General features: G+C 40.2%; 1 protein-coding gene across 1 annotated transcript in view; it reads right to left on the bottom strand.

Moving 5' to 3' along the window:
• AKAP6 (A-kinase anchoring protein 6) overlaps window positions 1-25,723 on the bottom strand; it is a 295,294-nt gene that overhangs the window by 151,737 nt on the left and 117,834 nt on the right. Inside the window, exons 5-6 of the mRNA XM_077819992.1 lie at window positions 24,851-24,947; window positions 23,404-23,567 (exon numbers count right to left, since the gene is read on the bottom strand). Of these exons, the coding sequence (XP_077676118.1) occupies window positions 23,404-23,567; window positions 24,851-24,947 (261 nt within the window). The remainder of the gene's footprint in view (window positions 1-23,403; window positions 23,568-24,850; window positions 24,948-25,723) is intronic.

Below are 25,723 nucleotides of genomic sequence, written 5' to 3'. Positions count from 1 at the left end.
ATGGGCAATAAAGAAGGCACTAGGTGTGGCAGGCAGTGGCTGGCTCTGCCCTTTATACCCTTGTGATCACATGAGGAAGGGAAGGGCATATGTGCTGCCCAGAGGAATACTGCTGTCTAGAAAATTCTCTGATACCTGTGCACTGAACGTGCACTCACCAACTGTGGAATATATATATAGACTAGTACTTGAAGAAGAAATTTAGTTCAACCCCATAGGGCAGTGACGGTTAAGGAAGGAACTTATAGATGCCTGCTTCCAGACCCCTACAACACTATAAATTACCTACTTTGAGACCAGCATATTTTGGCATAACACTATAATAAGGACTAGCAATTCGACACCATGATCCAATGTATTGCAAACAATGCCCCATAACCTGAAATGTTATTTCAGTGAATTAAAAGTTATTTGCTCATTTAAGAGCAGGAAACTTATTCTACTCGTCTGAAGAACTATGCCAAAAAACCTTGAACATTGATCAATAAGCATGATGTATTATCCTATTGCTAATGCTGCTGCTATTTAAAAAGAACATAAAGGACATTCCCTTCACACGAGTTGCCTAAGTAAATTGCAAACTGTCTTCTAAAGTCTTAGGTTCTTCTAATTTGTATATTGGTGGGGTAAGGTTTCTTTCACAAAGTGATCAATAAGTGGAAAAGCAATAGGGAATAACTGCCCACTGTGCCTCCAAAGCAAACTGATTATAGTGCACCTGCTATCCCAGTGCTTTAAGCTCTATTTTTTCTAGCTTCAGAAAACTGAAGGAGAGGTATTATACTTACATTATTTTGCACAGAAAATACTACAGGTAAGATTTCTGTAGACAAAACCCTGTCAATTAAACAGTTTGCTACATTGGAAGAAAATGGAGGAGGAAGGTGGGTTTTTTTTTTATTATTTGTATAAAATATATTGTTCTTCCAGGCTGTACTGAAATAGTTTCTATTTAATTGCAGACAAATCCTAAGAAGGTTACAGCAGTGAAACATTAAAATTCTAAGGGCAACTAATAACATTAAAACTTTATAGCCCCAGATAGAATAATTTAGACAAAAACAACATGAACATATGTTTTGTGTAATAATAACAAACATTTATAGCTGTCAAGAGAGAAAAACACAGGTTTATGCACACCTTAATGGCGTGCATGGGTGAGCATGAGTATATTTAAAACATAATATATTACAAAATTGACAGCAGGCATGACTCTTCTGGGTACTATGTTAAATCAATGAATAAATTACCAAAAGTGTGCTGTGGCTGTTTGGATGTGTAATTGAGCTTAACGTATGTAGTGTTATTTCAAAAGAAACTGTTCAAGGAGTTTCTAGACCAATCCACTATGCATCTTTACTAAGCTGTTTACAAATAGCAATAAATGAAACTGTCTCACAGTAGGAAGGAGGTTTAGTTATACACATTACATAAATGGGAAAAAAGTTAATTTTAATATGCTTTTCAAGAATTAGAAACAAACTTATAATATTGCCAGGACCATTGAATTGGAAATCAGCATTTTCATATTCAGTTTTACATGTATTTTAAATTAATTGCTACTTTACATTATGAAGTCCTTACACCAATATAAATTAGGAGTAACTCCACTGAACTAAATGGAGTTGAACCCTGTAGTACCCATGTAAGTAAAATCCGAATCAGGCCCCAAATTAATTAATTAGCTAAAAATGAGCATTAAATAGTATCCATTTAGTTTCTCTATATTTTGCTTGGATAGCAGGTAAACACTATATTTTTTAAACATTTGTATAAAATTAGATATGTGAAAAATTATGTTAACCTATTTTTGCTGACTAGTTAATGTTCAAACAATAATAACCAAGGGGGCAAACAAAGCCATTAATGTGATATTTATAATAAAACAGCCATAGAAATATTTCCATTTCTAACTACAGTGCTGTTCATCTTACTTACTACATACACATTTTATGAAAAGGGGAAGAAAGCACATATTGGCCTATCTATTTTGCTGGCCTCACACTTCCTTAGTTACTGTGAAATGCATGATACTGTGAACCTCTAGTATTGTAGAACAGAGTTAGGAACAGCATCCTGCATTGATGTTACCATTGCCGTCTCAGAGATTTTGCCAACTAGCTGAAAGGGCAGAACTGACAATCCAACCTCTCAACTATCCTCTGTCACCCTCCTTTTTCTAAAACTCCACAAGTACAACCAATTTTAAATATGTTGTCCTGCATGCCTGTAACCAATCATATCTTTAACTTAGTGTTTCAGAATACGTGCTGGTATCTGGTGTCACATCTATTTTATGCTTAGAAGTTCCATGGTATTTTATCTCCTTTTAGTCTCTACTTTCTTGTCATTCATATCTCCATTTCTCCATAGGGGATTTCTGCTAGCACTAGCTACAACTGTGACGTTCTTAGGGCTCAACCTCAATGATCAATTTATTATTCTGTGCTAAATGTGTGCCCCTTTCTAACACGATTGTAAAGAAGAAAAAGATGGTAAAGAAGTGAAGTGTCCATATCCAGATGAGCTGATCCTGATTATGATTCATAAAGCATTCTATGGGGCTAATATAAAAGAACATGGTATGTCACCTGTCTCTTGGCCAGAAATCCCCTTTTACATTTAATACCACCTTAGATTAACGGTCATTAATGTTTATGGCTGCACATGGGATGTTGCTAAACACACAACTACCATTGACTTTTCTGCAGTAGCTTCTGGAAGTATAACCAACTTTTTGAATTTCTGTATGCAATGGCTGATCTTCTATCAACACTTAATCTTTCCCATACAATACTGTATAATTATCATAAATTAAAAATAGTTGCAGTTAAGAAACAGAAAATACTGCAGCAAAGTGTGAATAAAAAGTCTGATGAATAACTAAACGAATGCCAGGATGACAAAAGAAATCTTGGCCCCAGGTAATTAAAAATAGTAGACATATGTATATGTATTCCCTCATATATCCACTATTTCTTTTTTTAGCATGTAAATTCTGTGCTTCACAAAGTGTCATAATAAGCCTGTTTTGCCACCATTTGTATACACGTGTGGCTCATTTTAGCACCTAATTGCTTCCAAATAGTTAGCTATCAAAACCTGTGCCACTGCTCTCATCCCAAAGTGTACTGTCAACTGTACAATGGTACTAGACATTTACGTGTGAGTCAAATTTAAAATGTAGGCTGTCCAAAAAGATACTGCTGTCAAACACTGTTTTACCTGAATTCCCTTTTATGACCACCGGAGTGGAGAACAGTTATTGCTTAGGTATACTTCTGAGACTAGAATGGCAAGATTCTACACATAAAGCCATGCTATAAGATGATGTTCTGAAAGACTAGAAACTGAACTGGGGGAGGGGGGAAAGCGAAAATGCTACCCAGACAGAACATAAAAGTAATTAAAATATTTTTAAAAATAATAACATGCAGAATATAAAATGTGCCTTTATCTAATAATATCTTTGTTCACATCAGTGTTCCTTTTCTTCTCTATTACACTTTTATTCATTCTTAGACATCAACCATAACAACAAAAATTCAAATACTGAACTACTAATTAAAGAAAGTAATATTTATAAGGGTTTAGTTTATTCTGCAGATATGAACACTTAATTTAATGCACAAATACAATGAAAGTAAAAATTCTTTTTAAAGCTCAGCACAGTACTATGTCAGTCACTATTCAGTGAAATAAAGAAATGCCTTTTATTTGCAGTACAGCAATATTATTCCAATAAAATGATAGATACAAAATGCTTGCAAAACAAGCAAAAATCTTTTTAGTGACAACTGGCAATGGCATCCATCTAAAGATGCAATTTTAAAAGTACACGAGTCTAAGGAGACTGTCAAAAGAGGGAAGTTAGCCATGTGTTTTTAACAGGCTTTCTAAAAGATAAAACTGCTTAAAACACCATGAAACAGACTGCAGTCTGGCACCAAAAGCAAAAGCATCTCAGTATACAAGGCAAGCTGGGTTCACTTCACTGTTTTAGATTGCACTAACAGAGGTAATTAGCATAAAATCATGTGGTATTACTGCATTGCTACTACCTGTTAGAATAAGCAACATGGGCTAGGGGAGAAAGAGAGTTAAAAAACAAACAAACTTGCAGCTCTTACTCCAATATAGCTCAGTAATCCAAAAATACTTATCTACTCTGGTGATGGGTAAACTTCAGAATGTTTGAGTAAGGGGACTGTTGCCCCCTTAGTAACATTCAGTGGGGGTGTTTTAGTTGCTAGCTCCCAGTACTAAAAAGGGGGAAGGGTCGATGGGGAATCAGGACCCTGAGACTGACAGCCCCCAGGAACAATGGGGACAGGCCAATGCTCCAGGTCAGCCTGAATGACAGGGCAGGCAGGCTAATCAGGGAGTCAGGAGGCCAGGGAGGTCCCGTCCTCTGTGTGAGCTGGAATTGCCTGTATCAGAGGGAGTGGGGCCGAGCTAAGGAGAAAGCAGGGGCCCGAGCTGAGCTGGGGAGCAGAGCTGCAGCCCCAAAGCCAGAGGCGCAGCCCAGAGAGAGCAGACTTGCCCTGGGAGCAGAGCCAGAGGGGCCAGAAAAGCAGCCCATGAAGCAGGTCAGTGCTGGGAGCAGAGCTGTAGCAACCAGAGGCAGAGGGGCCAAAGAAGCAGCCCAGGGAGCTGGAGGCAGAGCAGCAGCAGCGCTGAGACAGAGTGGTGGAGCTGGGGCTGGAGAAGTCCCGAGCTGGGTGCGGTGAGCAGCTGGGGAGAGCGAGGGGGACCCTGGGCAGCGGGCCCAGCACAGGGAGACGCCTCAGCCAAGAGGCTCTGCAGGCCAGGCTTGGATCGTAACCCCGACAGGGCAGTGGCAACACTGGGAAGAAGGGTCCTACCACTTAGAGCCTAAGAGCGTGAGACCACCACCAGAGCAAGTGTGCAACCCATAGCATCGCTGCAGCAAAGCCAGGGCCTGAGAAGAAGGCCTGGGACTTACAAGGAACAGACTGTGAACTGCCCTGACATTCCAGAGACACTGTTTGTGATGTTCCCTGTCACAGAGCGGGTTGATGTGTTTCCTTTAACCTTTCCCATTTTCCCTTATTTTTTTTTAAAATTAATTGTTGATTAAATAACTTGCATTTGCTTTAACTTGTATGTAATGGTCAGTGGGCCAGAGAAGTGCCCAGTGCAGAGAGTGGGGACACGCTAGCCCCTGTCCTAGGTGACCACAGCAGGGTTGGGGGTTGAGCCCCCAGGAATCCTGGGCCCAACCTTGTTGGGGTTACAAGGACTCTGCCAGACAGGAGAGTGGAAGGGAAGTCCTCAAGGGCAGGGAGGCCACTGGGTAAAGGAAGTAGGAGCGAGGACGCAGATCCTTTCGCTAGCCCACTTCACTGGGGTAGTGCAGAAGCCAGGAAAGTTCCCCTCAATAGCGGGACTATTCCCCTGCTTACATTTGGATAAACATCCAAAAGTTCACTTACTTATTTGAACGTATCTGAACCTCTTTGATCTGGAAATCACAGACTGAATCTCACAAGAACAGGCTTTCAGTGCAAGATTCCCAGTACCTTCTGGTTTTGGCCAGTAATGAACATTGAGAGAAGAGGCTTTCCCACCACACTGCTGTGCTGCTCTTTCACCTTTGATCCTGATGAATCAAGAAGCACTGGGTGCGGGAGAAGTGAAAAGGAAAAAAAGCCAAAATAGTATTTACTTAAAGTTTTGAAATTCAGAAGTGATTAACTTCAGGCAGAGCCTTATTATACACAAACTGGTTAGCCCAATCCCTTATATTGTTTGTCTGGAGAGGGGTGGGGACTTCCTCATATTTATTTATTCATCAATTTCAGAATTTAAGCTTTTTTTTTTTTTTTTTTTAAAGATTGCCTATTTATCCCTTCTGGTTGTGACGATATGTGCGGGGGTTCTGAATGTGCGGGGCTGAGTCAGCAGACAAAGAGTGAAACAATGGCTCTATGGAAGTGGTTCTCAATCTATTTACAATTATGGGCTGCATATGCAGCCCACAATGTGTTATGTGGGTCGCATCCAATACTACCTGTATGGCCCTGAGGATGTCACATGGGTCACAGCTGAGTGCTGATTGGGCTGCAAATGGCCCGCCGGCTGCAGGTTGAGAACCACTGCTCTGTTTGCTGACTCATCTCCATGGGTAAATTAGGCAGTAAACTTTCATAGTTCTGTTTTTTAAAACGAACAGCCTGCACATACACATAGTGAAGAGAAATGACAAGTAGATATACAACATGATTCCAGAAGCTTAAACCCCATCAAATACACAGGAGTCAGAACTAACAAACACCCTGGGCTGTATTGGTGATAGCAGGGTGGCTATGCAACTGATGTGCACCAAGTTTTTTCCCTTTTGCCTATCTTAGATACATTTCATTATGCATAATTTACTTGGGCTTTGTGCAGGAGGGTTCAGCATTTGGACCCTAGAGAATTGTGAACCATACCCATCCATCTTAGCTAAGCATTAACTCTGAAGCATAATGGTGTTAGTTTAAAGCCAACACTGTTAACTCTTTCCCTGCTGATAACTTTAACTGAAACGTGCAGCTACTCTGGTACTGTGAGAAGAGCTTGAGACGGTGGGCAGAGCTTGATCAGAGTAACACCAGTTCCCCACTGTCCCACCCACAACAGGACTTAGTATAATGTCCTTTACTAGAAAGGATACATAACCAGTAAAAATGAATTGACATCAATAACAAAGAAGAAGAAAAGGACACAAGGAAATTAAAAATGAAAAGGATTTGATTATTATGTGGTTAGACTATCTCTAGTTTCATCCTTCACTCACCAAGATCAGGTTGTATACACATAATGGGCCAAATCCAGCAATCAGTGAATGAAGTCAGTGGGAATTTGGGCTGAATAAAAATTGCAGGAATGGGCTCAGTTCTGCATGTGAAATTATAGTAATCTAATATATATCTTTAGAATTCTAAAAATAGTTTTTCCAAGTAAGAAATGGCATTATGACTGAATTAGCCTCGTAGGCATATGTCAATTAAAAAACTTTTTCTCATCAAATTCTCAATTATACTTGATCTTAGTTGGGTGATTTAGATTTAAACCCTCATTTAAACTCAACTTGATCTATAAAAGGATGAAGATGGCCTCCCTATCCTTAAAGTGAGAAATCATCGTACCCTTGCAACTAAACTGTTTTACTACAGCTCCTTCCTATCTATTATTTACCATGTTAGAGTGGTCTCCAAGTAAACAGTAAACATTTGCCAGCAGTAACCAGACATATAGTATCTGAAATAGATGCCATATAAAATTATAAAAACATCTTAGAAATACCATGCATAGCTTAGAATGCTTGTTAGCTACTTCTGCACAGAATAGGAAACAAGTGTGAGACACCTTAAATATCCTTGGGTGGTAAATATTATCAAATATTTTAATGGCCACCACGATACATGAGTTTTCTATCCTGATGGCAATCATATCAGTGAAAATATTAGGAGATAGACACTGCGAGTTACAGTAGATACAATTTAGCTTCAGAAAATATGACTTACAGAGCTTGGCTTTATAAGTTATTTATTGTTGGGAACTAGATTAATAGACCAGAAAGTGAGGGTTCATTTAGATTAAATGGAAAGCTCCAGGAACTGCTGATATAATTTTAAAAGCTTTGGCTTGTTAAGAAATATTGAAATTATTTCTGATACTGTTAAAAAGCCCAACAAATCAGATTGGTCCAAGAAAGCTGATGGACATGTGATGGAATGAATTCCTGTGATCTGAACTGGGTGTGGGTGTTGCCTAATTGAGACTTGAGAGACATTTTTATGGAAAATTAACAAAAGGTATTTTATTTAACTAGCAATATTGACAAATCTTAACAGGGCCTCAAGTAACACAGTTGACCTTTCTCATCCCCAACCAAACACAAAATGCTTTCCTTTTTCCTCTTCCTTCATATGTGGGCCTGGTTTAAGCAAAAAACTGTTTCTCTTGCCTGCTAAAAGTCACAGGCCCATCAAGTAAGTCAGAATGAATTTGTTATATATGCAGCAAATCTGCCAAGCAGATGCTGATCCTACATCTCACAACTCTAAGTCCACTATGCCATTGAAAGGGTACTGTGATGTATTTCAGAAATGTATACAAAATATTACCTTATAATTACAGATTTTTATCTTGTATTTGCAAAAAGAAAAGGAATACTTGTGGCACCTTAGAGACTAACAAATTTATTTGCGCATAAGCTTTCATGAGCTACATCGGATGCATCCGATGAAGTGAGCTGTAGCTCACGAAAGCTTATGCTCAGATAAATTTGTTAGTCTCTAAGGTGCCACAAGTATTCCTTTTCTTTTTGCAGATACAGACTAACACGGCTGCTACTCTGAAACCTATCTTGTATTTGTTTCTTTTGGGGGGGACTCTCTGATGTTTCGCTTATCTATGATAAAAACGGATCAAGCTAATTTTTTTAAACAGACAAACACTTGCAAAATTTAGCACATGCAGGTGCACATCAACATTTGTACACTTCAATCAACTGACCATTTGATTTTACAAACAGTTTTCTAAGTGTAATTAACGAATTTACACCTGCAAATATGGGTGTCCACATGGGTTTTCTCCATCTCTGCCATTTTTCAAAATGTAGCCATTATCACTTTACGCAAAACACAATGGGCTGACTTCAACCTTTGGGGTGCACCACGGTGACCCTCCAGAATCGAAGTGGAGGAACAAGGCAGAGTGGTTGGCACACTTTGCGCAGCAGCCCCACTCTGAAGAGAGGCCCGAAACCAGCTAGTGCAGTTCATAAATGGGCAGGGCCAGATGGGAAAGGAGAAGATCAGACTGGCTGGGAGTTGATATGATTCACAGTATCTCCTGAAAAACTGCTGCTGAGGAAGCTCCTTTACAACCCTAGCTGAAATGTAAAGCTTCTTTCCTAGGGGAGGACAATAGCAGTACTGCCGTCTGTCATCCCTCAGGCATGAAAACCCCTTACAACATAACTGACCCAACAGAGGTATGTGGGTGCAATGTGTGACATTTGGGCAAAATCAAGTATGGTAAGCTTGAAAAGTTTATTTCAAGCAAGGGCTAAATCATACTACTTCAAACTACAGTATCCTGAAAAAGCAATATGAATTCAGACCACTCAAATTCTTTACATACTTTAATAAGAACCAGTGCATCCTAGACTAGGATAGAAAAAGAAGAAGGTTTTACCAGTTTCATGATGAAGGTGACTTAAACGATTAATATTTTTCTATATGCAGTGGATCCTTTTTATACTGCATGTCTGTAGAAACAAGTTTATATCCCGTCTTTGGGTTTGTATGTACTTCTGAGTGCTGCTGTTTATATGGAAGACAATTACTATATCAACACATGATGAGCAGATGAGAAAGGCAAAGACATGCACTTATTTTTTGTCAAGAAACAAACTTTCTCCAATAAATATCCCTCCGCCACAGATGCTATAGCCAATGGATTTGATGTCTTATGCATATCGAGCCATTTTGATATGGGATGATTTAGTTGGGGATTGGTCCTGCTTTGAGCAGGGGGTTGGAATAGATGACCTCCTGAGGTCCCTTCCAACCCTGATATTCTATGATTCTATGAAACCAAATCTTGCTGCTGCTGCTGCTTCCATAACATCTCTAAATTCCAGCCTTTTCTTTCTGTCTGCACTACTAGAACTCCTGTGCAGACCTTATCGCCCTCATGAAACCTCCTCCTCTCTATCCTTCCTGACATCCACCTCCATTCTCCTCAGGTCCATTCAAAACACTGCTCCCGAGGAATGTTTTGAATAGATTTGTTCCTGCCCCGTCATTCTGACCATGTTACCCCTTTGTTTGAATCCCTCCACTGGCTTCCACTTCTTCACTACCATTTCTTCCCAGGATTCCGCCTTTCCTATAGGCAGTGGACTGCGCTTAATTGCATTCCAGCAACACACGGAAGGGGTGCATATCTCCTCCAAAATCAAAGAATCATCAAATTTTGACTGGTACAATCTATGAGTCACATCACAGGCAACTGCCCCATTTACAGTAACAGTGGTGGCATAAGGGGGATCCACTTAGTTACTCCAGAAGCATTTGAATGACTTTCGAATCTCAAGATTCAATTATAGTCTCAGCCCATTGCTTTTCAAATGCCATGTGAAAGAAGAAGATGACCACATCAAATACAAGCTTCTATTCCATACTTTTAAGGCCCCCTATAACTTAGTCCTGCCCTTATTTTTTTATTTCAATCTGCTCCACCAATGATACTATCCTCCAATGCTTACTTGTCTGTTTCTCCCAAAAGGACCTTTATCCTTTATTTTCCATGGTACCTGAACTTGTTTGTAGAGACACTACACTGTCCTTCAAATCCTCCCTCAACACACACTTCTATTGTGATACCTATGAGAAACTGCCAAGTGATAATGGCTGTTATGGATATATGGCTGTTATACCCCATGTTTACCTTATATTTTGTGTATTTATATTTATCACTGATAAAAAAGTAGTAAATTGACCAGATTGAAACCATCTAGCTGTAGCTGGCCTGTATAAACATATGTTCTTATTACTATTTTCCTTCCTCCCTCCCCAGTTCCTTCCAACTGTTTGTTACATCCATTTGTTATACCTAATCTTAGTTTTTAAATTCTTGAGGGTTGTCTTCTACTCTATATTTGCACAGCAGCTATCACAGTAGGGTCTCAGTCCTGACTGGTGCCTCAATGTACAACTGTAATACTAACATTGATGGATTTACTACAGGCAAAAACAAGGTTTTGTCCACTGTTTTATAGGAAGACAGAATGATTGTCAGTCACATAAACAACAGTCCATTTACTCATCACTTGACTTTCTGATCTCTGGATCAAGCCCGACCTTTGAGGTTGACAAACCAGCAATATTATAATGCCAGATCTTAGAAATGTCTAAAAACAAAGAACCTTTGATTTGGAGCAATGGATGAGAAAAACAGTAACTAAGGAAACATTTCTTTCATAACATAGCAGATTTAATAGGAATTTGTTAGTTTTAAACCGAGGGGTTCGCAATCCTCAGAATATACTTAATACTACAGCTAAGCTTCCAAAATTACAAAAGACTCAGAATTAGAGCTTATTACACAAGTGACTTAATTCAGAATGGTGACATATTATGTTTAATACAGAGCCCACCAGTAAATAGTCAACATTTTTGAGCATCTGCTGTGACGGCCACACTGCAAAATCTGCTATGCTAATTATGGGAAAATGCTATGGTCACTGCAGGTATTTGGGGTGGTGAATGTTGGGTTCTTAATGGAATTCATCGTAGTCCATTTCTTCCCAAAAGAGCTTTCCAAACAAACTATACAAGGACCTTTTATTCCGCAACTGAAAGTAACTTTTTAACAGTGCCCAGTACTATGCAATAGTATTAAAAAGAAAAGAAGAATGCTATAGTCAATTGAAATTGCAGGGAGAATTTAGATGGGCAGATTGTAATGACCAGAGCTGGAATTTGCCCTGGGAACTGAGGTTGGAACCTTGGGTTAATGTCTAATCTGAAATATGTCATTCACAAGAGAGCTCCCTCACATCGTGCTGGGACAGTGGTTCAGTATGGATCCAGAGGAAAGAGTACCCTCTACTGAATTACCAGTACCACTTTCTGTGACACCTTTGTATTACAAGAACTGACTCAGTCAAACCATGAGATGATCACAGAACAAAGTGGATATTCATACTTACCTTTCCACAGCACCATGAGTTGCTACAGTATAGGGAAGACTAATTTCCACCCCATTGTTAATGTTTTCTTTTTACTGATGAAGGGGCAAATATTTATTTATTTATCTCTATATTCTGTGTGTGTGTGTGTGTATCAAGAAGTGGTTGAAATTTTAAATTAATGGTACGTATGTGTGTACATGACTGTGTGTGTGACAGAGAGACAGAATATAAATGGAACATACACCCAGTTTTGAAGCTTACATTTCATAAATCATCTTGTGTGACTTAATGAAAACCTCAGTTTAAGCAGAATGATCCCTCTAACATAGGTTGTCCCTATCCCTTTGGCAGAAACAACTAACTCCAGGGACAAGAGATGAGGGCAAATCATACATGCTGATGTAATTGTTTCACACTTTCAGTTCACTGCTATTATAGTACTAGTCCCATCTACTCCGGAATAAGACCTCTTTTTTGTAATTAGCAGACCAAAGTGTTTGTGTAAAAAACAAACAAACAAAAAAACTCTAGATTCTGAGATCAATCTAGCTCATATCTGTTAACCACATGATAGAAGATTAACCTGATAATGACTTTGCCTGTTTTTAAAAAATACGATTACCTGAAAATTATTGGTGTAATGGCTTGCTTCCCATAGAATTACAGTATGTGCACAATATGGATCTCTGAAGATTAGAAATCTAGAGTTGAAAAGCCCTTTAGCTGAGCAGAGGAAAAAGCGAAATATCTACTCACGTATATGACATTTCTCTGTATTGATCACAGAGACCAAAGAAATGTGCTCATACATTCTTCAGTATCATAATATTAGTCTTAAATGTTGCAGCTACAGAAGCATGGTCTGGACAACTAGGATGTAACTGTCTAGCCAGAGAGTGAGGGCTGTCAGCATTTCCCTGCCTATTTTCTTTTTCTGTTTTGTTACACATTTCTCAAACATTCCCTCACATTAACAAACTGAGAAGAGATCTGTTGTTGTCTGGAATATAGTCTTGACCAACCCACTGTGTCTGATAAGTTGTCTGGCTGTGCTGGAAGAAGGACATAAGACACTGGATGTGGTTTATTTAAGCTGGAACTTTATTCCTATATGTCTGGGAATAACAATCAGATAAAAGTGTACAGTGCAGGTAATTCCACCATCATTTACATATACCTGGGGATAGGCTGTTGTCAGCCCTACCCCTTTACCCATCCTGGTCCCCAGCCAACCTGCTGCTGGGACCCCTCACCTTGAGGTCTATAAAGGATGGCGGTTGGCTCCCTACTGTGCCAGTCATAGGAACCACAATCCTCACCTGTTTCTGTGCCTTTAAAAAGAAAAGAAGTACTTGTGGCACCTTAGAGACTAACAAATTTATTTGAGCATAAGCTTTTATGAGCTACATCGGATGCATCCGATGAAGTGAGCTGTAGCTCACGAAAGCTTATGCTCAAATAAATTTGTAAGTCTCTAAGGTGCCACAAGTACTCCTTTTCTTTTTGCGGATACAGACTAACACGGCTGCTACTCTGAAACCTGTGCTTTTAAAGAATACCTCCTTTAAATCTTTTATCAATCCATTTTATCTGATCACCATATCCCTTCCCTGCACTGGACATCTGCCTCATGTTGACATAATGAGTTGTGACATCATTGCCTAGCCCCTGTTTCATGTTTGCCCCAGTTAAGCCCCCAACCATCCTGAAGAAGGTGAAAACCCCACCTCACCTTGGCCATGCTGGCTGTGAGGGAAAACGTCCTTCCCAGCCCTCTGAGAAAGGAATGACTAGCGTAATTCCCACAGGTATTTAACTACGTTTCTGGGTGGGAGTTGCTCTGCCTGGTCCAAGTAACAGAGGGCTTTTCCTGCACTGGGGAGGACGTAAATGGTCCCTCCTCTCTTCGGGTCACCTGGGGTGGGGGTGATGGGTCAATGTCCCCATGCTGACCTACTCTGAAACTGCTGCAGCCAGTCACTTTGCCTATCTAGACCTTAAACAGGCCACACACCTTCTCCTACAAGCGAGACAATGGCCCCCACTGCTTAATGTGTTGTGAGGTCATTGTCCAGCTTGGCCAGAAGGAAGACATAAGACACTGGATGTGGTTTAATTAGGCTGCAACATTATCTCTAAATGTCTGGCAGAACCTGTGCTGGGACACCATCAAATGAGGATTAAAGGGGGCGGGGGCTATCAATGAGGGAGTGTTGGCCCTCCATACCAGGCGTAGGAGCCCTGAACGTCCCCCTGTCTCTGCTCATTTAAAGAATATCTCCTTTAAATCTTTACCAATCCATTTTATCTGATCACCATATCTCTTTGCTATAGAGGATCTGCACTGGACGCTCACCACAGAGGCACTGGCAATTAGCTTGGCTGCCTCCCCCACGTATCTAATTGGGTTTCTGGATATCTACTAATGCCTTCTTTAATATTGCCAAAAACCTGTCAGCTCCCAAGTCTCACAGGTGGACCCCATCCTCCCTGAATAATTCTGGTGCCCCATATGCTACGTCCAGATGAGAAATTACCAACACCCCTATGCCACCTATGAATTTTGCCACCTCCCCATTCACATACCTCCTAGCTTTGTTGATTGATGGGGGCTTCACACCTCCCTGCCACACCCTGAATTGCAACATATTCGACGCAATAATATTTTCTCATGGGAAAAGCTCCAGGATCTGCCCCAATTCCCTCTCAGCTCTGAGCATTAAGGCCACCTCTTCCATGTTCCCAATCATTTCCCCCAAGGTGAACCACAATCATACCAGGTGCCTGTTCACGGGCCACCACAGTGTACATAAGGGGCATTAGCTTATCTAATAACATGCCCCTCTTCCCATTCCAGCTCAGGACTGCTTCGTCACTGTGGCCTAGCTGTGAACCTCCAGACAACCAGTAAAGCTGCCTATATACCCAGTAAACTATACTGTGGCTGCAGAGCCACACCACTATCTGCCAGCATCTGGAATGCAAATACACAGGAAAATTAACCCTGGTTCCCCACCTGGGGGTCACACATATGTTCTGTATGCTTCAGAACGCCAACTCCCAATTCTCTGAATTGCACTAGCCCTCACATCCAGCTGGACCACTGCTGTTGCTGCCCAGATCCTGAATGAGTGGGAACCAAATTCATGTGCTAGAAGCCCCAACCTCATCAGTCCCCATCTTAAAACAGTAACAAACTTGCATGTTGTGAGGGGACTCCCGTCACCATGAATATAGAGGTTGCCCATCCCTCCCTGGCCTTATTACCATATATACTCTCACAACCTCAACAGGGCAGATTGCGGGCTCGTCACTCTCCTGTAGAATAATGAGTTCACCCCAGCCTCCTTGATCCATCTTTGACTTCTTCAAGATTAATATCACTGATCACCCCTCCCAGTGTATTTCCCTCAGTTCCAAAGTTCTTCCAGAAGAGTCCCTACAGGACACAAGTACTAGTTCACTGATCCTAAAAGCTCCAAAAAATGCTACCAGAAATGCCACCATGAACAAAGCCAACTTTTGTCCACAATGACATATGGGCTCTAGGATCTGCACCAGATCCATAAGCATATTAACAGTGACAAGAGTATGTGCATTTTCCTAGGTGAATGGAGATGGTTGATGATGCCAGTTGCTGGGTAGCTAATGACACCATGTGCTGCAGTACCTGTTCCTCCTAAAATTTCACAGAATCACTAAACATCTCTCATAGATCCACAGTGTTTGTGGAGCCACCAATATCTGTACTACTCAGACTCCCCTCCTTCCCAGCCCGAGCTTGGGAGCTGCTGTGGTGAGGGTGAGAGGGAGAGACCCCCCATCTTCCCAGCCCCAGCTCGGGGGGCTGCTGTGGCAGGGGAGAGAGGGCACATCCATTGCATTAGAAAGGTAAGACTTCTGATATTAAAATATGAGTTATGTGCCTTTATTTGTAGAACAAAAAAACAATTATTATTAAGGGTTTTTTTATATAGCGCTTTTATCCAAAGCGCTTTACAATAGTTAGCTAACGGTACAAACAACATTCAGAAAGATCATTAAGTGGTCCACTGAGACCCTCGGCAATTTTCAAGTGGTCCGTGAAAAAAAAAGTTTGAGAACCACTGGTCTAGAGCTATGCCAAGTTGGTTAGTATGTGCAATGGCTCTGTTTCTGAGAAATCGCCATTTCCGTGTGCATACTGGTGATAGAACAAGTGCTTGGAGGCACCAGAAGAACAGCCTCCTGCAAGAATCAGTATTATCTCCAACATTCTTCAACTTATATTCAAATGACCTAGCATATACTGCGTCTCGGAAGTTTGTTTATGCAGATGACATATGCCTCAGCATGCAGTCACACTCCTTTGACATATTTGAGAGTGTTCTGATTACAGATATGGCAGCTATCGCCGATTTTTGTCATCGGTGGCGCCTAATACCAAGTGGAAGAAAGACACTGTCGAGTTTCTTCCACTTACATCATGCACAAATGGGTAGAAAGCTGAACACAGTTCTCAATGGTCAACAAATAAAGCATGATTCACACCCAGTTATGTAGGTGTCATGTTGGACAGAACTCTCACATATCGTGGCTATCTTACAAAGACAGTGACTAAGGTCAAAATGTGCAACAACCTGCTTGGAAAGCTGACTGGAACAACATGGGATGCCAATGCCCAAATGTTATACACTTCAGCCTTGGTACTCTGTTACTCAGCGGTGGAGTACTGCACTACAGTACGGGCTCGCTCATCTCACACAAACATGTCAATGTACAACTTAATTCCACTATGTGTATTATTTTAGGCACACATAAATCTACTCCTCTACCATGGTTGTTGGCTCTTTGCGATATTGCTCTGCCCTGTGTTTGCAAAGAGGAAAGCATAGTAAAGCTTGTGACAAAATTGTGTGATATGCCACATCTACCACTATTTAAAGACTTTTTAATCCACTACATGGTCGTCTGCCCTCATGTCGCCCACTGTGGATAAATTTACCAGGTGAGGGATTTATGGTAGAGGATGTATGGTGAGCTTCATAGTCTGCAAAGAAAGTGACTAATAATTATCTTGAATCGGACCCCATTCAACCTCAACCAGGATTTGATTTGCCACAAAGGCAATGGAGCCTTCTCAACTGGTTTTGTATCGGACATGGAATTTGTGCTGCAGCAGAATTTTGGTGGCATTTTGGAGACAATCCTCTATGTCAGTATGGGCAGCTACAAACCATGACACATATTGTTGAGAACTGCAAAATGACTCAACTTCCTGGAGGGCTTCATGCCTTGAACGTTGTTAAGAGTGCGGTGGCTTGGCTTGACCAGATTGCGTACGACAAATAAATAACTACACATTGTAAACCTTTTAGTGCTGCGGAAACAATTTTGGAAGCAACTGCCCAGACTATTTGAGTCAATTCTCTGATGGCTCCTCTACCTCCAAATGCAGTCAGTTCACCACTGAGGGTGTTTGCTTCCCCAGGATCCACGTTCTTTCCCAGTAAAGGGGAATCCATTTGGTAGACACACAGACCATCCTGGGATCCACCAACCCTGGTCCTGCATCCAACCTCTTGCCCACGTGGCAAGGATTCCATCCTTCCAGTCTCCCATGGCCCCTTGAGTCCCACTCTGTCCCCACCTGAGCTGGGTTTGGAACTCCCTCTCCCGTCTCCTCTAACACGTCTGCTATAGCTGGCTGTAAGAGGGCAGGGGACTCCCCAGTCTTGTTCTCACCACTCTGCTGTGGCCCCAAACTCCCTCATCTGCCCCTTCTGCTACAAAACATCTTCTTTTGCCACTGTGGCCTGGAAGTGGGAAGCTTCCCCCCACCCCACCCTGTTCTCACTGGTCTGCTATGGCTCCGAGCTGAATTTGAAACTTCCTCCCCTTCTGTTACCAAATGCCTGCTTCTACTGCTATGGGCTGAAAGAGGGGCGAACTATTTCCCTCCCCTTCCTTGTTCTCACCTGTCTGCTATCATGTGGCATCATGAGAGCTGTTGCTCTGCCTGGTCCAGGTAAAAGAGGGCCTTTCCTCCACTGCCATGGACCTAAACAGTCTCCGCATCTTCTGTCACTTGGTGGGGATGGGTCAGCATTCCCATGCTGACCTAGTCTGAAGCTGCTGCACCAAGTCACTCCCGCCCTTTCCTACAAGCCAGACAATACCCCCACTGCTTAAAGTGTGGTGAGATCATTTGCACTGTAGCTGTACCCCAAGGAGACTTATCAGGCACCTCCATCTGTAGTAGAGATTTAGTATCTTCAATGAGTCTCCATATTTTCATGGCACACATGTCAGCTTTCTTTTTCTTAGGTTTTTGAAAACTAATTCTTTGTTTAAAACTACGAGAGAAACAACAAAGTTGAGAAACAAGAGGGAGTTGGGTGAGTGATGGATGATTCTGGAGCCACAACATCCAACATTTAATTCTGGGTTTGATAAAACTGACTATAAATTAGGGAAAAATAACATTGGCATTTTCTCCCCTGATGTAGAGATTCATTTTCAAACAGAGGGTGGATATAGATTTACAACTTCAGCCTGTGTAATTCTGCCTACGATGATCTATTATTTTAGAATCAAAGATACTCATTCTACCATATGACATATCACAAAATGTTACTTTTTCCCCATGTTCTCAGTTTTATCTATTTAACCATATTTTTACCTGATACTTTCAGTATTCTTCAAAACCTTGCTGCTTCTATTATTCACTTACCAATAGAAAGTGTTCCTTATATGGATTAGACCAGTAGTTTTCAAACTTTTTTCTGGCAACCCAGTTGAAGAAAATTGTTGATGCCTGCGACCCAATGAAGCTGGGGATGAGGGGTTTGGGGTGAGGGAGGGGATGAGGGCTGGGGCAGAGGGTTGGGGGGTGGAGGTGAGGGTTGCAGGGTAGGGCTGGGAATGAGCGGTTCAGGGTGTGGGAAGGTACTCTGGGCTGGGGTGTGGGAGGGGGTCAGGGTTCTGGACTGGGGATGCAGGCTCTGGAATGGAGCCAGAGATGAGGGGTTTGGGGTGCACAGGAAGGGACTCTGGGTTTGGGGGGGCTCAGGGCTGGGACAGGATTGGGCTGCAGGGTTGGGGCCTGGGCTTACCTCGGATGGCTCCCGGACAGTGGCGCAACGGGGGTGCTAAGGCAGGCTTCCTGCCTGTCCTGGCACCGTGGACCATGCTGCACCCCAGAAGTGGCCAGCAGCAGGTCTGGCTCCTAGACAGAGGCATGCAAGCAGCTCCGCATGGCTCTTGCCCGCAGGCACCGCCCACCCCCGCCTCCCCCAGCTCCCATTGGCCAGGAACCGGCCAATGGGAGTGCGGAGCCAGTGCTCGGGGCAGGGGCACATTGCGGAGCCCCGACCCCCAGCCTAGGAGCCAGACCTGCTAGTGGCTGCTTCCGGGGCACAGCGCAGTGTCAGAACAGGTAGGAACTAGCCTGCCTTAGTCAGACAGCACCGCTGACTGGACTTTTAATGGCCCGATCGGGGGTGCTGACCAGAGCCGCCGTGACCTAATGCCTTACAGTCTGCGACCCAGTACTGGGTCGCAACCCGCAGTTTGAAAACCACTGGATTAGACAGTTCTCACAAGACTGCATATCTCTATTGCCTAAGAAAAATGAGCTAGGTCTCAACATTCTAACTATTAGCCCCATCTATCTGAAATGGTTCATGATCAGGTGGATTTCTCATAAGAATTTAACTTTTATGTGTTTTTCTTTTTTAAAAATGGAAATTAAAAATTAATTATATTAACTAACTATTAATTCTGAAGAGAAACATCTTTAAAAGTGAAGACTACAGATATATACTTGGCGTATGCTATATCCTACATCTGTTTAAATGACTAGCTTACATATTCCTTGGCTTCCAATGCTTTTGCTCTGCATTGCTATGCAGTACACAAAAATGTGAGTTCCAGCAATCACTGGCTATACACACATATAGACATAATCATCACTGGTTTACTGAACCTATGAAGTATTGGGAACAGAACTCACAACCTGGTCTAAGAACATAGTCTTCTACCACTTAGGCAAAAGGGGAATATCCATTATCAGTGAGTAGTATTAGGATTTGTATCTTCTTTTCAAGGAAGATAATTATAATCTACTAGACACTACAGCAGATAGTGAAATTCCATCCAGCAGCAGAATTAAAATAAATACATAACATGGGAGTTATGTTATAGATTCCAAGGTGAGAAGGGACTATTATGATAATCTAGTCTGACCTCTTGTATAACACAAGCCACAGAACTTCCCCAAAATAATTCCCTTTGAACAGTGCATATCTTTAAAAAAATCCAATCTTGTTTTAAAGATTTCCAGTTATGTAGAATTCACCATGACCCTTGGTAAATTGTTATCTAGCTTCAACTTCCCGCCACTGGATCTTGTTATACTTTTCTCTGCTACACTGAAAATCTCATTATCAAATATTTGTTCCCCATGGAGGAATTCTTAGACTGTGATGAAGTCACCCTTTAACCTTCTCTTTGTTAACCTAAGTAGATAGAACTCCTTGTGTCTATCACTGTAAGGTATGTTTCCTAATCCTTTCACAATTCTTGTGGCTCTTCTCTGAATGCTTTTCAATTCATCAACAACCTTCTTGAACTGTGGACACCAAAACCGGACATAGTATTCTAGCAACAGTTGCACCAGTGCAAAATACAGAGGTAAAATAACCCCTCTCTACTTGAGATTCCCCTGTTTATACATCTGAAGATTAGCCCTTTTGGCCACAGCATCGGACTGTGAGCTCATGTTCTACTGATTATCTACCATGACCCTTAAATTTTTTTCAGATTACTGAAGTAGTCACATAGCCAGTAGGGGAGAAAGTACATCATATGCTCAATATCATTATTGCTCAGAAATGATCCCTCTGTTGACTGAGGAGCAACGCTGCTCCAATGTAAGTCCTATCTAGTCCTCTTCTGCTGAAAATATGGTGAAACTCATAGGAACTTAAAGAAAGCCAGTTAAAAAGCAGGCATCTCAGACATTTCCCAACGTGGGAAAACACATAAATATAAACATACACCCCTCACTTCTAATTACTTTAGTATACTTCTAATAGAAGCTTCAATCAGGAGGAGAAAAAACAATTATTACTTTATACGTCTAATAGCCTGAATTAGAATAGATGAATTGTTTGTTACATTTATCAGCAGTAACATCACACAATGAAACTTCTTAAACTGCAACACATGAGGTGAGTCCGTTTTTCTTTAAATGTACTTCTCTATGGATAAAAAACAAAACATATACTCAAATTTATGCTTGATATACTAGTTGTATGGTTATTCTAAAAATCACAAAGTACCAATTACTACTAAGGACCCTGGTTAATGTTAGAGACTTCAACACATTTGTAAGTGAGCTTTAAGTATTCCTTTCCTGTTTTTAGTTTTCATTTCCATGGTAAAAGGTCAGGGAGAGAATGCACTGCACTGTAAGAAGTTAGGTATTAACAACATTTTGAAATCCCTCAAGTTCTCCACAGTATTCAGAATTGAATATACCAAAGCTGAGTTTCAGGATATAAACTATTACAAAACTTCCATACAATACAATATATAATCTCATAAGCCAAATCAAATTCCTGAATGCGAGTGCTGAAGATACATTTCTAGAACAGCAGTTTCCCTCTTTCCTTCCCTCTCTCTGTTTGCTTCTATAAAATATGCCATAGTACTGGGAAAACACTTTTTAAAAGTCCTAGGGGAAAAGTTTCCTAGAGTCTTAGAGATCTGTAAAGAAACAGAAATAGGAAGAATTTCAAAGACCAACTCCTTTCCTGCAGTCTCTCAAACAAGGTAAAAAAGAAAAATACCCCCTAGATATATTCCTTAGATTCTCCTTTATGCTTCTCAGGGTCCCCATGGCTTCTGAAGTACATGTAAACTGAAATCTAGAGTTATATTTCCCATTATGTTTTATTTTTAATTAATCTTTCAGCCCAAAGCACTAGATGATCAGAACTATTTAGAGATATGCATTTCACTGCAGTATTTGCCTGTTATCCATTACAAGGTCACATCCTATGCGGTGGTGACAATGTACGAAATAGCGTCCAGCTAGTGTCTTTATGGCAGTGGTTTTTGTTTGTTTGTTTGTTTTTCATGGTGGAGGAACCAACTATAAGGAAGAATTTCTCTGAGTTTTCCATTTTCCACCTGGTGGGAAAGAACTGTTACCTCGCCATATAAATAATTAAGGATATTTGGTCAGTTTAAGTTAGGCCTCTGATTCTCCCAATAAAATATTTTAACACCATCCCTCTAGACTTTGGTTCTCCGTAGTAAAACTAAGCAGAATTTTTGAATAAATTTTTTTACATTTTAATTTTGGTTAAGCATTTAGCCTTTGGCCATGGATGAATCAATCTGTTCAGAGATAATGCAGTGAAATGAATATGGGAATATTATCCAATACACCGTCATATTACAGAAGGTGAAAACTTTTAACTCTTAGCTAGTCTGTGTATTTTAATGGACTGAACCACAAAATCAAGGTTTGCTCCTCTGCCCACTACCCTAGAAAAGGCCATTTGACATTGGAGCTCTTCTAACCAAGTCAGTGACTCAGGATATTAGATCAGTTTCAGTCTGGGTATATAGGTTTGTTAATTCGCTCTTGTTACACTATTACTCTTGATGACTCCTCCGCAATCTCTAAGATCCTTCCCAGAGTTCACAGCCAAGTAATAGGAGCTGGACATTTAACTTAATTCACTGGTGACACCAAACACCATTTCACAGAGTGGTCCTTAAAAATGGCAAACACCACCACAACTTGTTCCCCGAGCATGAGAATCAGAGAAACTAATTTATAAAACATCTCTGGAAGTGTGAACCTTGAATTTTTCTATAAATTGGAGTCTCCCATATGCCTAGGTACTGAAGTTACTGGACTATTCTGCGAATTGCAAATGAAAGAATCAATGTGGTTTCAAAAATAAATCCATTTTTGTTGATACCACCACTGAACCTGTTGCATGATTTGGATGAGTTTGTGTTGTTTAAACTACTCTTGCAAGTATCACATTGGGCAACTGGTAAATATTATAGCCATCCTTGATAACTAATGCACACCAAATGATTACAGATGTCAATACTTTGTTTTTGAAGTACATGTTGTATTCAATGCATGCGCTATTATGGAAGGCTTAAATCAGAGCAAAAAGATTTGTGGCAAAGCATACAACCTTCTTCCCACTACGATGGCCATCCCCTAATTAGGCAATGCATCTGATAGTCATTAACAGGAATGAGATAATGAATCACTTTCTCTCTTCTTTGTTAATTTGCTGTAACCAAGCGGCTAATGGATGTCAGAGCTGAGTGATTGCACTGATTATAGTGATTTATAGTTGCAACAAAACAATTTAAAACCATTCTGATTATTCATGTTAAAGATGCTTTACGTTTTGTTTACTAAATGTTTTATGTCTCTTTCCTGCCCCTTCGCACTCCCTTACACACTGTGAAAGAGGTCTTCTTGGAAAACTTGAAAGTTTAAGCTTTTTTTTATTGTTTCAAAGTAAGCCATTTCATTTTGTTTAGAAAAAAAGAAAAAAATTACCCAGTAGAAATGAAAAAGCCTTAGGGTGGAAAGAAAACTTCAGTGGTGCCTAAGTTCAAAAGAAGACGGAAATAAGAGGAAATAAGGCAAACTTCAAGCCACTTACCTTGGGGCTCCCAGTCCCTTCCTCATCCTCTGCAGACACATCAGTAGCCAGTATCTCTGCTTTGATGATATCCAGAGCCCTAAGAATCCAGCTGTGTTGTCGTTTGATTTGTCTCTGTAGTTCCTTCCACTGATTTGCAATCATCTGCAGCATGTCCTTCAGTCCTTCTCCAAAATGAGGAGGAAAAAAAATGAAAGTTGTAAACTCAGCTACATCTTTAAATAATATTCTTTACACAATGGCTTATCAGGAAATTTAAAAGAAAAAACACAGCAAATATTTTAGTATACTCCGAAAATGAGGCCAGGAACTATTGTGTTCATACTGCTAACACTACTATATGGTCATATCATCTCTTTTAGCCCACAATTAGCCAGAATGTTACATTTTAATTATACCTCAGCTCAGAATTTAAAGGAAAATAAAATGTCACAGAACTAGTGATTTATATGTAATGGGGAACGCCCAGGAAACTCCCCCCTCTAGCTATCTCTGCCCTGGCTCTAAACATTCAATAACTTCCCAGCCAGATGTAATATTTCATCCCTCCCACTCCTTTGTATATTTTCTGTGCTTTAAATTATTATTTTCTAAACATACTGCAACATACACAATTTATCTCAGTGTACAGCTTTGAGACCTTTGCTGTGGCTTCTCTACCCCCCGGGAATTATACCAGTAACTCACTGATTTACTATAGCTTTTGCATTAAAGAAATTCTGTCTGTAGCTCTCAAGAAATAGGTGTAGATTGTGAAACAACAGCTCTAATGACCAGAAAAATGTAAACAAAAGGACAACTGCAAATTAGATGAAAGGTATGCTAAGTGGGCCAAAATTAAGACACCAATACCCAGTAGTAAAGTATGATGATTAAAACCCTACTATTAAGCTAGTCATGCTAACGTCTAAAATAGTATATAATTATGCACCCAGATTTAAGTCCTTTTCAGAAATAGACAAGCATAATCAAAGGATATAACTATTTTTAAAGAATTTTGCTAATAAATTAAAATTGAAGTAAGAATTAGTTTACGTAAGTAACAAAAAAAAAGAAAAATAAGAACCCCCCCACCTTTACCAATGCAATTACCTGTGCAGAATATATATATGAAACCCTAATTCATTATCTTAATGTTATTTCCATAGCACCTATATCAAAGAACATGTCAGTGTGAGGTTTTCAGTGATGTGATTTCAATTGAAACTCAGCTGAGCAGCAAGACCAAAATAAAATGAACAGACTATTTGAGGTAGTATTTCATTTTATAAGTATCACAGCATTGTAAGCAGTATATGAAACATTTATAAATCTTGAAGGTCAATCTGATAATGTAAATATTAATAATACATAAGGAAGTGAATATATGCAGTAATTTACAGCAATGCTTCTTCATTCTTTAATAGTCTGGAGACATAAAGACTTGCAATATTTCAGAAAGATTTACCTGATTTGTGAGATACAATAAGCTCAAGAAGTTGACATCCTTCTTCTACCACAGCTTCTTTTAAAGCACAGTGGCTATCTACATTCAACTTAAAACTCTGCAAGGAAAAAAATATGAGTATCAAATGTTGGAGAGGCAGCAAAACATAAAACCTGTACAAAATTACTTGCTACTTTTATCAAGACCCACAGCCTCATTTACAAAATAGCCAAACAAACTTGCAATATTAAAAGCTATTGATATTTTAGATCTGGGATAAAAATATTTCCGTGAGAATAGCAAAGTGCATCTGTGTTGAAACAGCTGACAAATCTAGAAATTCATTAGGTTTTATGAAAAGTCACATCCTGTAGGCTGTATCTGGAGTAATAGCGTTCTATAAAACACACAGAGTTTATGCCATCACATCTGAGCGCTCTCTCTCATATTTCCTTTGAAATGTTGCTAATAATACTATTTATGAAACCATAAAAATGTACAACACTGAATATATTAGCCTTATGCCCACCCATACAAATCCATTAATATTGTGGTTCTGACTTAACTTCCATCTCCTTTTTCAAACAACAAATCATGCTGCATCAGGTACCTTCTCCCTTAATTGATAAAACAAATGTTTTTAATCTTTTGGGCATTAGTATCGTTAACTAGCATTATTATTATTTTACAATGAGTCTCTAATTATCACATTTGCTTTGAAGAAATTAATTACATTTTATTGTGCAAATTATACTATAAGCTGTTAACATAAAGATGATCTGGAAACAGGGGTTACCCTTTCATCAACAGGCATGATATGCCACTTTGATATCTCCATTAGGTAAGTGTGAACTATAATTTATAATTTCTTATCCAAACAGTTGAGAAAAAAAA

This window comes from Eretmochelys imbricata, chromosome 6 (assembly GCF_965152235.1).
Source record: "Eretmochelys imbricata isolate rEreImb1 chromosome 6, rEreImb1.hap1, whole genome shotgun sequence".
Taxonomy (NCBI): Eukaryota; Metazoa; Chordata; order Testudines; family Cheloniidae; genus Eretmochelys; species Eretmochelys imbricata.
The sequence above is the reverse complement of the archived record's forward strand: the minus strand, read 5'-3'. Positions and strand labels throughout refer to the sequence as shown.